The 15,268-nt window shown below is 52.9% G+C and overlaps 7 protein-coding genes across 7 annotated transcripts; 2 read left to right on the top strand and 5 right to left on the bottom strand.

Annotated features, from left to right (window-relative positions):
• Positions 1-287: 287 nt before the first annotated feature.
• On the bottom strand, positions 288-1,182 carry J4E86_010304 (uncharacterized protein; the record flags this gene model as incomplete). Its single annotated transcript, XM_051450803.1, has 3 exons — positions 288-818; positions 878-1,016; positions 1,061-1,182. 3 exons carry the CDS (start codon positions 1,180-1,182, stop codon positions 288-290), a joined length of 792 nt encoding a protein of 263 aa, XP_051297996.1.
• Positions 1,183-2,449: 1,267 nt separating this feature from the next.
• Positions 2,450-3,080, bottom strand: J4E86_010303 (uncharacterized protein; the record flags this gene model as incomplete). The annotated part of the gene is made up of 2 exons (XM_051450802.1): positions 2,450-2,880; positions 2,930-3,080. The coding sequence occupies 2 exons, from the start codon at positions 3,078-3,080 to the stop codon at positions 2,450-2,452; spliced, it is 582 nt and encodes a 193-aa protein (XP_051297995.1).
• Positions 3,081-5,867: 2,787 nt separating this feature from the next.
• Positions 5,868-7,720, bottom strand: J4E86_010302 (uncharacterized protein; the record flags this gene model as incomplete). The annotated part of the gene is made up of 3 exons (XM_051450801.1): positions 5,868-5,991; positions 6,047-6,841; positions 6,888-7,720. The coding sequence occupies 3 exons, from the start codon at positions 7,718-7,720 to the stop codon at positions 5,868-5,870; spliced, it is 1,752 nt and encodes a 583-aa protein (XP_051297994.1).
• Positions 7,721-8,128: 408 nt separating this feature from the next.
• J4E86_010301 (uncharacterized protein) lies at positions 8,129-9,407 on the top strand (the record flags this gene model as incomplete). Its single annotated transcript, XM_051450800.1, has 2 exons — positions 8,129-8,261; positions 8,311-9,407. 2 exons carry the CDS (start codon positions 8,129-8,131, stop codon positions 9,405-9,407), a joined length of 1,230 nt encoding a protein of 409 aa, XP_051297993.1.
• A 221-nt stretch (positions 9,408-9,628) lies between these two features.
• Positions 9,629-11,386, bottom strand: J4E86_010300 (uncharacterized protein; the record flags this gene model as incomplete). Its single annotated transcript, XM_051450799.1, has 3 exons — positions 9,629-10,344; positions 10,563-11,163; positions 11,225-11,386. The coding sequence occupies 3 exons, from the start codon at positions 11,384-11,386 to the stop codon at positions 9,629-9,631; spliced, it is 1,479 nt and encodes a 492-aa protein (XP_051297992.1).
• Positions 11,387-11,675: 289 nt separating this feature from the next.
• J4E86_010299 (uncharacterized protein) lies at positions 11,676-12,705 on the top strand (the record flags this gene model as incomplete). The annotated part of the gene is made up of 2 exons (XM_051450798.1): positions 11,676-11,828; positions 11,890-12,705. The coding sequence occupies 2 exons, from the start codon at positions 11,676-11,678 to the stop codon at positions 12,703-12,705; spliced, it is 969 nt and encodes a 322-aa protein (XP_051297991.1).
• Positions 12,706-13,054: 349 nt separating this feature from the next.
• J4E86_010298 (uncharacterized protein) lies at positions 13,055-14,098 on the bottom strand (the record flags this gene model as incomplete). The annotated part of the gene is made up of 1 exon (XM_051450797.1): positions 13,055-14,098. The coding sequence occupies one exon, from the start codon at positions 14,096-14,098 to the stop codon at positions 13,055-13,057; it is 1,044 nt and encodes a 347-aa protein (XP_051297990.1).
• Positions 14,099-15,268: the final 1,170 nt, after the last annotated feature.

The following is a 15,268-nucleotide window of genomic DNA, read 5'->3' as shown; positions in this document are numbered from 1 at the left end:
TCCTGCCTCCTGTCACTTCTTTACCAGAGACATGACACTCACAGCACGCATGACGACGCTTTAAACGACACATAACTGCTAAGTGTGCTTTTTACCTTTCACTTGGGCTACTTTATCGCCTTTGTCCGCTTCAATAAGCTGCCTTCTCCTTCTACCTGACTGTTGAACCTCAGACGTGGGCTTCTTCTGCACTTTGAGTGACGGCTCTGAACGTCTTCACCCCTTTGTAATCAGCATCATGCTTGATAGTCGGCTAGTCGGCTACTTTCTAGCGCCAAGTCTCCTTCTCAAGAAGACTTTCCTGCCTGCTCTAGCGCTAGCGTCGCTGCTGCCATATCCTTAACAAAGCTTTCCTGGTGTTGAACAAGGCCGACAAACTCGTCACGCTGATCCTTTTCCCAGGACTTGCTCCCGTGCACGAAGGTAGCCGCCACAATTAGTTGTTTAAGCGAGCCCTTTTTGTCCTCACAGATCTTGCCAGCACCATATATCCACTCTACAAAGTCCTTCATGGCCGTTGGCGGAAAGTCACCTTTGGACAGGAGCTGTTCTACCAACCTGACGTGCGCGGCGTCGATCCAGGCCGGGTATTCCAGGAACTCCGCGAACCTTACCATCTCCAGGTCGAATCGCACCGACTTCATATCGCGGGTGAGGTCGATATAGGGTGAACCAGGCCTGTTCTCTGCGTGCGCGATATCCGACACTTCCGTCTCGATATGGCGCTGATATTCGTGGAGATAGAGGAAGTTGACGAAACGGTCCACGACGATTGGAGAAAATCCGGGGAAAGGTATCTCGCACGGATGCTCTGGGGTCTAAGCCATCAGTGTAAGCAGACTGAATTACGACGAGATTGGGCTTTAGGCACACGTACGCCCTGGAAAAGACATTTCAACATCCAGTCTGCATTTGGACCACCGAGCGCCCAGGCCGAATGTATCGGAAATATGAGTCCGTGTGAATTGAGGAGGATATCGCAACCAAGCTTGGACTGCAGGACCTTGTTCGCATGTCTGTCGAGTCAGTGGAAGTACTCAGAGGGGCGGAATTGACGTACTCGGCGCGCTTAGATTCTTCTGTCGGTACCTCCAGATGGTCGTTCTTGGTGGCAATCCGCAGGAGGTTCTCGAGGGACATCCATTCCGGAGCTGGAGACTTTGGGGTCGCGCCACATGACATCGTGCTTGGTTAGAGACGTTTCGATACCAAAAAGAGCTTCATGGGAGTAAGAAGGTGAAGGAAAACAAGTGAGCAAACAATTGCGGTCGGGAAACGACCAATGTGGCGCTAAGCAATTACCTAACAGAGAGTTCGAGCAATGTCCTTTCACTGAGTTCTATGCTAACGAGAAAGCGTGTAAAAAGGAGAGGCTTGCCCGAAATCGAGAAATCGAACTTACGGCAGCCAAAAAAAAAGAACAAGAAAACCCACGATCGCAGAGTAGCAAACTCAACACAGCCATCCTTGCCATGCAACATTGTCCGAGCCAAGCCGTTACTGATAGGATACTCTGGAATACATGGTAATATATATTTGGGTTGAAATCGTGTCAATAGTCTTAACTAATCGTCCTTAGGATCTCATTAAGAGATAAAACACTCATTCGTATTTCGCAAGTTGCCAATACGCGACACCCTAACTTCTCCAGTCTACGCACTCTAGGATTACAGTTGCAAAGCCCCTATCTATAACGATACTGCCGTCAACAACGCCCTTACTGCTCTTGGTACCTACGCCGTCCTTCATAACAAGACGTGGTTCAAGACACATTGCATCACGTACAGTGAACTTCTTCCCAAGGCGCCGTACCTCTCCAAATACCGCGACTTGGCTTTGGCTGACCTCCCGGAATTTATCCAAGCTCATCACCTCGCTGGTAAGAAAGCCAGGCTTACTGATTCTGGACGCGGATTTGAAGACGTCAAGATGCGCTCGTCGATGCTTATGGACACAGAGGAGTAGGTCTGCCGACTACGGTCCTGGTTCTCAAGAGCGTTGGTACCAGCTTGTGGATGTTTGCCGCATACGAGGTATCTGGCATGATGGCATTGAAGGGTACGAAAGACGATGTATTTCCATACCCTATTGACAAGTCGACCTTTGATAGTCTGTTTCCAGTGGAGAATCTCCTGGCACAAGCATGTAAAGTACATCTGGGTAGTGATAAGTGTATGTAGCTGAGAAGTCCAGGATGGAAAAGGCCATGTGAACCATACCTAATAAGCGATTTGGAAAGTCATCCTATGTCCGGGTCATTCTTCATATCACGTCCGATACCTCATGCGATAGGTAATGTGGGGTGAGACATGTTGCATTATATGTACAGTCATTACATGCCCGATTGTTGGACTTTTCCCAAGCTCCAAGGGTGATGATGAGCCTCCAAACTCCTCTTCCCGTCATTAACTACATAAATATCCATCTCGCAGTAAACCATGATGTCGATTTACAACATACCAAGAGCGAGTCCAAGAGCACCAATACCCATGGCGGCGCCGGCAGTCTTCATAGCAGCAGGGTTGCTAGTCTCGGCAGGGACGGTGTTGGTATCTGTCTCGGTGGTGGTGGCAACAAGGCCGTCGCTACCGGTGGTGACGATGACGGCTACGGAAGTGGTCTGGATGACGGAGGTGACAGAAACGGTGTTGGTGTCAGTGACAGTGTTGGTGTCGACGGCCGTTGTTTGGACTGCGCCAGCGCCTCCTCCAACTACGGTGGTGGTCTGGTATGCGCAGTCGGTGAGGAGACGGTACTGGTCGCTGCCATCGTCGTTGTCGTTGCCGTTGTACTGCCTGACGCAGGACTCGCACTGTGGGATCAATGTGTTTGCGTTGTTGGCTGTGCAGATGCACTGGAGGACGGCGGATGAGTCATCATCTATCGCTTTGTTAGATTGTTGTTGTTCGTTATTAGGTGCGGTACTTACTGCTGTCGTTCTTGCAACCGTTGGTGATGGAACCGACTTGTGCGCAGACATCAGTGCACTCCGCGGGGATGTTGTCGAAGTCGAAGTCAGTGTCCTGAGCAGCAGCGAAGGCCGCAAGAGCGGAGATGATGGTGAGCTTTGAGAAGAGCATATTGATTGATTGATTGATCGAAGTTCGACTTTCTGAGAGTGAGTGTAGTGGTTTTGAATCAAGTGGAGATGATGAGAAGGCTGATTGTTGTGATGATGGGCTTTCAACATGTCGAGCATGGCGACTCTTATACGAAATGTGCTCCTCCTTCCATCGCCCATCGGACGGTCTCCGACCTGGCTTCTGCAGAGGAATCAGATACCATGGTATTACCAAAGCCGTCGTACCCGAGTTCGCTCATGCACTTGATGAGATGGCATGCACCGTCGACCTCTGGCATTGGCTTTGCTGTTTGCTAGACGTTATGGTAGCGCCCGATGGAAAGGGCCGAATGCGAAGTGACATCACACTTATCATTTGCATGTCGTTCTGGTCGAACCTGGAGGCCAGGCACAGTGTGTCTGGATGCCGCCAAGCGATTGAAGCATATGAAGGTTTCGCGGAGCCACGCGATGGACATGGAGACAGCGCAGGCCGACGTCATTGGTGCTTGGCACAGCGAATGTGGATCCACCCGAGCAACCGAGCGATCACGGCCGATCATCCGGAAAGCTTGTCGGTTGCTCCAGAACGCGCCGACTTTGCGGAGGAAAAACTGGAGAACGTAGGCTTAGGCCGCATGAAACGTTGTTAGTCCGGCTGTACGGCAAACATCGTCAGTCGGCGGCGAACTTCTTTCTGGTAGCTGTTACCCCTGTATGACGCAAACATGCAAATACTTATGCTTTTGAAGTCAGTATGTCATGGCTTGTACCAAGCTTCAAATCACGTAGTGTGTCTGAACCTCGCTGTCAAATGGCTTGTTCAGGAACGCAGAGCCTCCCAACATTGAATCTGGTGTCTCATTGACGTCGGAGCATCAATGCGTAGCTTAGCATTAGAATTAGAATTTGTTGATAGTGCTTCAACGGAAAGACCGGAGTGGCCATCGAATTGTTTGGCTGTCAATGCATGGAGCTTCCTGAAGTAGGATCTGTCTGGTATCATCTTGGTAAAGCTACGCAGGCCAAGAATGGCTGAACCCACTCGTGATAGGCTGTCGACTAGCATCTTGCCGAGAAAGCGTCTTGTACAACAAGCGTGATACATGGTCCACTGGTTGAAGCTTGAGAGCAACGGATCGTGTCGGCTCAAACGAAAGACTGAGCAGTCTATCAGTGAGTATGATACCTACGTTTTGTTCATGAATTTCATCAACAACAGATAGTGTAGCATCGGCAACTTTGCCTATACTATACTGCTGTTGACTGCCATAACTGGCTAACATTACGTTGTTTCCTCGGAGGCGAAGTTCGCACTGCGCATAGCTTTACAGCGTCCTCTTGGCAACCCGCGCTACCACAGTTTCTAGGCCGTCAGTAGCTGCATACGCTAGGGGCGTGGCAGGAACATACCGTTATTCTAACTGGCATGACCGGCGACATGGCAAACCAGTAGAGCGGCTCTATACTAGTCACTGCGGGTAGAGCATAGCGTGAGGTTGGACAATGCCGTCAGAGCCGCGTGTAGGTTCGCGGTTGCCGTTGCCGCCTCCAGCAGCGTAAAGATGGAAAGTCGAGGCTCTGAGCTCGTTGCTGTGCTGATCTCAGCAGCCTTCGCCACGTATGAAATAGTCGCTAGCTGCTAAACGACGAACAGTGGGCGCTGTCTAGGAGCTTACATTCGTCCATTTGGAATGTGTTCCAGTAACCCAGAAGAGTGCGCATGCGATACGATGTCGAGGTAACTTGGATTGACAGCAAGCCGCTTCCCAAAGTACCGGTCGGGAACGTAGGCTAAGTATTTTCGTATAAATGAAGAGGAAAGGATGTGTCGGCGACAACGTCCACTGAACATAATTGCGGAAGCTGACCAAAGCCGGGCACATGGATGCCATCGATACAGTTTCTGTGGAGGCGTTAATGTGTTCTTGTGGACTCGCGCTCGAATTTGAAGTCTTTTCGCGAAGGACTTTGGGTGTGTACGTTGGTGGGTTGGTAAGTCGATAACGGTGGTTTGCCAGGGTTCGTCGAGGCGTCAATGTGTGTCCATTCACCACGGAAGATACTATACCCTTTGCATAATTACTTGTAATTCCATCTCTACCTGTGCGCATTAGCGTATTTCCGATCAAATAGCTGTAAATATGCGTTGCTTACGTGTATTATGTGCGACTGCTGGGTGTTCGCTGCATATTTCCTCCAGAAAGGAGGGGTTCACCTGCGCATCGATATGAATTGGATCCTTGGACATTTTGTAGCACAATACAGCGCGGGTAAGGCGCTCATGCCTCGTGACGACAGTCGTTCACTTCGCGGGAAGTTGCTGAGACGTGGCTATCGTGGTAGGTGGTTGTGGATGTTGCTTGAAGTTCAAATGAGTGCAACAGCGTCCAGGTGGTCTGATCTCGAACGGGAATAGCAGATCAGCACTGTCATTATCCCCGGACGCTCCTTCTTGCTTAGTCTGTAGGGGTAACGACATCTGCTCACTCATCACAGGCCCAGGCATGTCTCTCAACTGATAATCTTTCATTCACATTGGCAGTGAAATTATGAAAGAATGTGTTGTATCTACCACCCTTCCTTCACGTACCAGTACTCCCACACAAGCCCAAATGCTCCAACCCAATCGTCACACATTTGTACCATACCCGGGTATCATTGCCACTCAAAGACTGCACACACTACTACTAGGACACGTTCCAGACAGACACGGTGAGAGAAATGCCCGTCTTTTTTCTCACTCATACCAACATGATTCTCAAAAGGACAGATGTGATGTAAACCTTACAACAGCATGTACCCTCTACCTAGCCTGCACGGCCGGAAAGTAGCGGGGTCCGGAGTACCCGTAGAACTGGACGCTCTCAATGTCGATGTTGCCATCGTGTTTCGGGCTCCAGAACTTGAGTAGGACGTGTCTTCCCGAACTGGAGAATGCGTTAGTAAACCGATGGCTCCATAGGGTGACCAGACCAAACTTACATTGCAGGGTGAAATTTGATCGTGATCTTATTCTTGTTCTTCGCAATGAAGAAGCGCGCATGTGGGGGTATGAGTGGCCCGTCATGGGTTCGTTCGGAAGGTTCAATGCGGCTGGGCGCAGCTACACGAGACGCTCGGATGGGCTCAAGATAGCGCTCTCTCCGCTCGCGCCATTCGCTGTATGTGCTGTAGTCGAGAGCCGGCGCGCGACGCAGCGGACCCAGGCGGGGAATGACTTCATCGTCATCGTCGTCGCTGTCTGGATGCCAACGGCTTTCTCTTCGAAGGCGGTCGGCCATGATGGCAGCACTGGGTACTTCTTCGTTGGAGTCCGAGTCTTCATCCTCGCTGGCAGCAGTAGTGACTGTAAAAGGCGGTGGGGTAGGTGCAGAAATGCCAGCGGGACCGCTGTAAGAGTCATCCGCTGCGTGATCACAATTGTCACCCTCTGCTTCGTCTTCGTGTTCTACCATCTGGCGCATTATCCGCCGACGTTCAGAGTCGGAGCGCAAAGACGATATCCAGTTCGCAGATTCGGCATTCAGCCTTTCACTGCGGAGACGAAGATTCTCGATGCGCTCCTCCATGTCCTCGCGAGGGCCCTGATTTGAGTATTGCCACACCGAAGGATCTTCAAGAGCCTCTCGCAACGACATGTGTTCGTTGGCCTCGTTTGGGGAACTGGGTGTCGGAGACATCAGTGGCGATGGAGTGTCGTAGCGGAGATTGTAGGCTGAGGTTCCGGACAAGAGTTCATCTGCAGACATGGATACAAATACAAGACCTTCTTGAACGCTGGTGTCAGGTTAGCAATGATCAAAGACGAAGCGGAGACACATACGGAGCCGTAAATCCACGGTCCGGTGCTCGAATGACGATCTTCTCCAAGGCGAAGGGGGCTTCTCCGATGTGTTTCAAGAGAAGATTGCACTGGGAGCTCTCGCTGCAGTATACACTCTTGTCGTTCCTTAAGACATTCTGAACCCTGTATAGCCCAGGTGGATTGTCTCTGCGATGCTCACCGCCGTCACAGCTTATGATCTCCATGCGCAGACGCCCAGGCACTACCTGACCCCTATGGCCGTACTTGAAGCACATGTACTCCGTAGCAGCGCTACTGTCATGTTCCAACTTCCTCCGCTTGTGTCTGCGCTCGCTGTTGAGTTGCACGATGGGGCTACGAGAGCGGGGCTGTGTATTCGAGATAGTAAAGGGATTGCTTGTCGGTAGGTCACTCAGTGAGTCAAGAACATCGTTGGTAGCGTCCATATCGGCCAAGCGCTGTTCTCTCGTGCGGGCCTGAGAGCGGCGGAGGTAGCTTTCGCTCGGTACGGCGCTCGGTCGGTTGGGGTTTGCAGTGGGCGGCCTTCGGGCCAGATTGTCCGCAGCGTCGCTGTCACGTGGGGGACCAAATAGGCGGTGCAGCGGGCCTCTTCTGGTTGACGTGCGAGTGCGCACGCGGCGGGCAGGGTCTCTGGGGGATGACGTCGCATCGTAAGCGGAGGGCGTGGGCTCGGCTAGGGAGTGCAGCGCATTTCTGGACGCGCTGGTAGAGGCAGAGCGAGAGACGGTCGGCGGCGAGGTCGAGGCATGGGGAAAGTCAAAGCTGCCCGTCGTGAAGGCCAGTGGGAAGGGCGCAGGCGGTGGGGACGGAGAGGAGGGTGGTCTGGGCATGGGTGACGTCGGCGCTCGCTCCCATTGAGGAGACGAGGTATGGCGAGTAGTTAGGCTCACACGCAGAGGAGAGACTAGCAGTTTACGGTGGGAGGGTAGGAGACGGCACTTGTCGAGGCTGAGGCGACGAACAAGCAACGCATCTTCTAGTCGGTCCCGTGTGGTTGGCACGCGGGGTGCGCACGGGCCACCGCAGAGCCGCACAGGCAGGCTACGAGGTAATGCCGTCACCGCTAGCTGCCTTTACTCGGCCCTCTGCAAGACGCCCGTCCAGCTTGAATTAGCCCATACGCAGCCAGCGTCTTGCTCCGGTCCACCAACTATCTGACTGCCCTGCGTGATTGCGCAGTCAACATCTCGCATACGCGTCTTTACGTCTATATACATACCCGCGCGACGACAAACACCATGGCTGATCTCACCGAGCCGTCCCCGGTACCTCCGCTGGTGACCAATGGCGCGTTGCCTGCTGCATTGCCTGCCGAGGACGCAGCTGGCGAGACAGTCGCCGCCATCGCGGAGGCCGACAAGATATCCGCAGGTAAGCGCGACGCAATGGCAGTCGCAGCAGTGCTAACTCCCGCGCTCAGATGAAATCGCCCTCTACGACCGCCAAATCCGCCTATGGGGCGTCGCGGCGCAAGAGAAGATCCGCACCGCCAACATTCTGCTCGTCTCCATCAAAGCCCTCGCCAACGAGGTCGCCAAGAACCTCGTCCTCGCCGGCATAGGCTCCATCACCCTCGCAGACCACGAAGTCGTAACCGAAGATGATCTGGGCGCGCAATTCTTGATCAGCGACGCCGATGTAGGCAAGAACCGCGCAGAGGCAGCATTGCCTCAGGTGCAAAAGCTCAACCCGCGCGTCACCGTCAAGACCCTCACCACCGACATCCGCAACGAGCAGGATCCCAACTTCTACGCCGCCTACGACATCATCATATGCACCGACATGGACTTCCTCTCCACCTCCGCCCTCAACGCCGGTGCGCGCATAGCACGGAAACCCTTCTACGCGGGCGCATCACACGGCATGTACGGCTACATCTTCGCCGACCTGGTCGAGCACAACTTCGTTATCGAGCGCGAGAAGAGCAATCGCGACACGCAGGTCGGCGCTGAGAGCACAACGAGGAGCATCAAGAGCGTCCAGGTCAAGAAGGAGAACGGAAAGGTGGTTGAGTTGGTCAACAAGCAGGAGCTCTACAGTCCGTTGATGCTGGTCAAGGACAGCCCACTCCCTGCGGATATTGCAAACAACGCCAGGAGGCTGAAGAGGGTCCATCCCTTACTCACCTGTGTACGCGCATTGTGGGAGTACCAACGCATGGGCCACGGCATCTACCCTTCGCATACACCAACAGATCTTCAGCTCTTCACCACCATTGCGAACCTCAAGCACCAGGAGCTGCTACTTCCTGCAGAGTCTCTCAAAGCCGAAGTCCTCCGCAGCTTCCTTCAGAATCTGGGTAGCGAACTGGCACCCGTCACGGCTTTCCTGGGTGGCCAGCTGGCTCAAGATGTCATCAACGTGCTGGGACAACGTGAACAGCCCATTCAAAACCTCATGCTGTTCGACGGCGAGGACAGCTCGGGACCTGTCTATGCGCTGCATCCTATCTTCCCTGGAACACCGTTACCCATCATGTCGAGCATGCCTGTCAACGCGCCGATTACGATAGTCTGAACTTTGGAAACGGAGATATGAAGCATGGTTTGCCAGACATTGCATTGTGCGGTTGGATAACGGGTCTGCGAGTTGTGGAGGAAAAGTCGTGTGGAAGCATGTGGCGGGCATAGCACTTGATTGAAAGATACCCAAATGAAATCGCTGAGTTGCCAGCGAAAAGCAATACGATCTAATACACTCTCAACACCCACCCATACCCCTCGTTGCCATTGACCCATCTACTGCTTCTTCTTCTCATCCTTAACATCCCCCTTCCCAATGTTCCTAAACAACATCCAGCATAGCCCCACAAACGCGAACAAGACCACACCAACCGTTCCTCCCTCAACCCACCCAGCCATCCTCGTATCAAGCACCGGCACATTGATCCACTCCACCAACCCATCCGATCCAGTCTGATTCCACGCCTTAGGCTCCACATGCATGAACCTAGTCTTGGGTCCAAACAAGCCCTCATATCCCAAATGCAAGCGATCAAACGGATTGGTAGTATGCTGTGCACCCGAATCGGCACGACAAGCCCAAAACACAACAGGCCAAGGGACAGGCAGTCTAGCATGAGACGCCGCCTGAGCAGGCATATACCGCAGATGCAACGGTATGCTGACATTCCAATCCCCCTCCGGCACCTCACCATGCGTCGGCAAGTCCTCCCATACGCTCTCCTCCCCATCACCCAGACTGACCTTGGGATACTCAATCTTCTCCGGTTTAGGTATGGCGAGTTCAAAGAGTGCTGCGGAGCCCCAAGCCGGCACAACCCAGTCTGGGGCTTCGAGATCGGTAGCGCCGGCTAGACTGCGGAGACGCCTCAGGTTCTTGTCTGCGAGGAACAGGGCGTCGGAGAATTGGTATTTGTCGATGAAGAGGTAGGAAGGGAGGGTTAGGTGGGTGTGTAGTTTGCAGGAGCGGTCTGGTGGGGTGAGGTGGGGTGCTGGGAAGGTTAGGGTGAGGGTTGGGTGGAGGCCGGTTGGTTGGTTAAAAGAGGTGCTGTAGGTTAGGGGGTGGAGTTTGGGTGGGGCGGTTGGGTTCTTGGAAGCTTGGAGGAGAGGGTAGTGCCGGGTTGGAGTTTGGAAGCGCGTGGGCTCTGTGAGTCGTTAGTTTCTTACTGTCATGATGATGTGAAGATAGTGTAGTAGGAGTCATACGTACTCGGTTTATCGTCTTGCCCTAGGACTGTCAAGAAACCTCCAAACTGCACATCTTCGGGATCGGCATTTCCCTCCAAACTCAATACCCCAATCTCTACTGTCGCTTCTTTACTTGGCAGCCTGATGGTCTCAGTCCAGCCTTTGTTGCTGGATCCTGCATTGGACGACTCGGCTGTCAGAACAACGCTTCTCGAGATAGTATCGTAGTCCACATCGACATAATCTGACAGAGCAAAGCCATCAATCGCATCCAAACAATAGCTTTTTCCATCTTTTTTGCAAGATTTCTGCTGGAAGAAACTCCTAACTCTGTCGATATCATCCAAGTAGCTGTAGTACTGCGAGGTGGCCGACATTGAGAAGCGTTCTGAGAGGACTGGCATCTTTGTGGAGCTGGATGATGTTGACGAACACTTCAGGTCCGAAGAGATGAGGGAGTGGAGGCTTGAGCATAGTGCATCATCAGGCGTATCTGATAGAGGCGTGAAGAAGATATGCAGACCAGGTGAGACACGTGATGTGAATGGCGGAGTAGATGCGTAAGGCCTGGGAGATGTCCAGCGTAGATGTAGTTCGTGCCATTGCTGAAAGACTTTACTTATCTACGTACCGTTAGGATGAATTCGCTCTTTTGGTGGACATGAGAGTGGGTGCTGTACATACTTCTTCAGGTAGCTCATTCAGCCCGAGTGTGATACGGTGTTCCTTCGCAGCATGGACATTATCCAAAGCAAAGTATGGACCAGATTTGTCTTCGCCGACATCAAGTTGGTCGGGAGTAAAGTCCTCTGGGTTCGTCACCACATAAGTTATTCGCTGTTTCATGATTGTTGTGATGGAGGTTTCGTTCGAGGTCTGTCCACGCGTGATGCTCGCGATGGCATGTGAGTAAAGCGAGCTAGTGCGGAAGCGATACTAGCGTATGTACATCCCTGTAAACGCCTCGGCGGTGCGTCATCGGCATTCACTGGCGCCGCCAGCTTCTAGATTCACAGCCCCAAAGCACAAGGCATCTCCACCGTGTCCTTTCACATGCTTTTGCCACACGGGTGGTACATGAGTTGTCTTAACCATCCCTATTGAGCACACTTCTAATCCACGACCTTGCGACAATATGCATCTCCTCAGCTTCCTCTACCCTGCGCTGCTGGCAGCGAGTGGCGCAGAAGCCCTCCGCTCAGACAAGGTCAAGCTGGCTAAGATTGAAAGCCTCACGCTGCGCAAAGGACAGCAGACCTCCGCGCGACGCGTTGACCCTATCCCCCAGGTACGCATTCATCCTACGCGTCTCCGCCTACCCTTCCGTACAGCCTACTAACATATGATAGCTGAAATGCATCGGCGGTTCCGCACGCGGCCTCTACGAACCCGAGATAATGCGCTGCAAGAACAGCGGCTCTGACTACGACGAAGACTCCATACAATGGACCTGCACCGCCTCGCTCCCCGAAGAATTCAAGCTCGGTTCCACAGACGTCATCTGCGAAGGCTACGATTACCCCGAAGACCCATACATCTTGAAAGGAAGCTGCGGAGTAGAGTACCGTCTTGTCCTCACAGAGAAAGGTCAAGAGAAGTACGGCAAGGGAAGAGGAAGATGGCAGGGCGACGACGACGATGACGACCGACGTGACGGACCGAAAACCATGGGCGAGAGGATTGCAGGCGGGCTATTCTGGATGCTCTTCGGTGGTGTCGTGTTGTGGATGATATACTCTGCGCTCAGAAACCGCGCACAAGGTCCGGATGGCGGCGCAGCAGGAGGCAACAGACCTGGCTGGGGAGGTGGCGGCGGCGGTGGATGGGGAGGAGGCTACAACGACGACAACGACGACCCGCCTCCACCATACTACCCGAACAATCCCAATAACCCCAAGTCAGGCTACGGTGCGACACAACCGGCACAAGGCTGGAGGCCTGGCTTCTGGTCGGGTGCGGCAGGTGGCGCTGCTGCTGGATGGGCTGCGGGCCAGTTTGGCAACAGAGGCAACCGGAACAACCAGACGGGCGGCTGGAGCGCTGGAAACGGAAGTGGCAGTCGCTGGAACAACGGCGGAGAGGGTAGCTCAAGGAGTTCGTCTGGTGATAGTTTCTCCAGCACCAGGCATGAGAGCACTGGGTTTGGAGGAACTTCGCGCAGATGATGTGTTGGTTATTAATTTCTCTATTGGCCTAAGAATGATACCCCCTTTTACGCGTTATGGACATGAATCTATATGACTTGGATACTTCGGGACATTGGTGTACACATATGAATAGGATATGCAGTAGTAAAAATAAACAAACCCAATATCTGATGTATGCCGTGCCGAACACGTCGCAGTTCCGCAATGATCATACCAGCAACTGCACTGGAGATGCCCCATTTGTGCTCCTATGAGCCACTGGGTAACCCAGAAGTCTACATCGCCTTGACATCCTGCAAAACTTTCGGGTTGACACAGATGTAGACAGCAGCGCACCTATTCAGCTTTTTCCCTTGCATGAGGTCCCTCAGCCCCCTTCCCCAGCCCTCCAAGGAATATCATCCTTCCCCACCTTAACGCAAGTCAGCCACCCCACCTTCTGCCCCTCCACATCAAGCAAAGACTCGTTCTTTGCAAGATCCTCCACGTACGCACTCGCTTCCCTCTTCAAGATCGCCAGATCCTCACTCAGACTGGCAACTGCGGAGGGCATGACCTGTTCGAGCATGCGTCGCATATCCTCGTACGGCATGTATCCCTCCCCCTTCCATATCTTCCGATAGATTGTGCCGCGCCGGAGAGAGCCCTTGCAATCGTCGTGTAAGTTGGTGAATTCTTGAGCGAGGATGGACCGGAATGTCGATACGATGAACCACGTGTCGAATTCAGAGTTGACAAGGAGAGACACTGGGTGGCTGCTCGCGCCGCGGCCGACATGGATGGTGAGTAAGAGCAGGTCGCGCTCTATTTCTGCGCACCGTTTGTTTAGCTCGAGGCTCTTGGCTGTGATGAGGCGGACGATTTCTTCTGGGAGAGAGGAGCGTGGCGTCGGCCATGGCCAGCTAGGGTGTGCGCCAGACATGTGTATCAGTGCTTCTGTGTAGATGGACTCGCTGTGCAGAGAGAGCGAGAGGTGAAGCCAGCGTGCGGGATCGTTTTTGATTGCACGCAGAAGCGCATGTCGATGTTGTAGAAGTGTGGCATTGATCTGTGATCTTAGGTTGGGAAGGTTGTCCAAGCAGCCCAGGTCTCCGGCGAGCTTGGTGAGTTGTTCGGAGTGAGTGAGAGAGGCGGCGATATTTGTTGTCGGGATGTTTATGGGGACGTTATAGAATGCGCTGAAGATCTGATTGTAAATGTCAACCGTGGCGGTGTGGTCTGGGGTAATAGAGAAGGGATGGCTTGAGTCGGAATCCTCGTGCTCCGTCTTGATTGCAACGTCGGCAACATGGTGACTTCCGGTATCTGAAATGACTGGCTTTTCTTCGGTGGTTTGCTGTTGTACCAATGCAATCTTACCATCGGCCTCTTCAATAGTGTATGAGGCCCACGCCTGCCCTATTGTGGGCATCATAATGCTTGAAAGTGACTTTGAAAACCATGAGGAGAACCGCGTGAGAATGCTGCTGTGGAGTTGCCATTGTCTTGGCGGAGTGACAAGTTCCGTCTTGATGAAGATATCGCCCGTCGTGAAGATGGGAAAAGATCCTGTCGTATTTTGTAGGGTATTAGGTGCATGCGTCACTGTACCATCATGCGACGGTTCACGGAGTGTCTCTGGGGTTAGAAAGCCCGAGGTGACCATCCCGGCATAGGTGGAGATTTCTAGTGGAGTGCTGATTGAATTGTCTTTTGCATAAGGAACATGGGCCGCATGCGTTGCTGGAAGATGGCCAAGTGAGGGTGGACTTCTAGCATCGCCAGCATGCCGCGAGGAAGACTCAGAAGCGGCAGAAAACAACCCTGACGAATGTGCGGCTGAGTTTGATGGTGAAGTGAGAGGCTTGGAGTCTTCGATGGTCTTTTCTGGTCTTGTATCTTGCGAGCTCGTGGAGTTCGTTACCGAAATTGTCGAAGCACATCGCTTACGCGCCTGCGCGGGTGATTGCGAACGGCTGCGCTTGTCCATTATGATGTCTAGAGAGTGGAAGTGTAGGGCAGTTGAATGAACAATCTTGTGCTGGACGATATGGTCGGTCGATGAGGTAAGAGTTGATACCGGAGATGTATATATAGTTGTAGAAACCGCTCGGCCAAGGTGTCGGACTGGTGGTCATCACGGCAATGAGTCTGCCAGCCGAACGCTATACGCCAGTATACCGCTTACGATTAGCTTTAGTAGTAGTTTGAGAAAGCGGTAGGTGAGCGAGACCGTGTATATTGTGGTGGTCATATGAGGCTGGTCACGATAAGGGTGAGAGACGGCATATACTCCCATGGGTTTATCCAACAGCTTCCAGAAAATATGTTCCTACTTCATGAAGCATACGTATGTGGTGCAATGATATTTCTTGCAGTCAGGTGTGAGGCTGCGAGATTTTATCGCACACCTCATTGTAAGTTGTTCGACGTAAATGTGCACTTTGGTGTCCGCGGCCCATGGACCGATTTGTATCATGATCAACACGTAACGCTTCCTTCATGACTATCGGTAAGAATAGAAGGTGAAACGTATGGCAGTTTATCTGGCGCATATGCATCAAGCTTTGCTGCAGACGCTCATCGTTCTTCGCTCAACGAA

The sequence above is a fragment of the Alternaria arbusti genome (assembly GCF_024043155.1).
Source record: "Alternaria arbusti strain BMP 1465 chromosome Unknown scaffold_21, whole genome shotgun sequence".
NCBI classification, from domain to species: Eukaryota; Fungi; Ascomycota; class Dothideomycetes; order Pleosporales; family Pleosporaceae; genus Alternaria; species Alternaria arbusti.
This window is presented reverse-complemented; position numbering and strand designations above follow the sequence as displayed.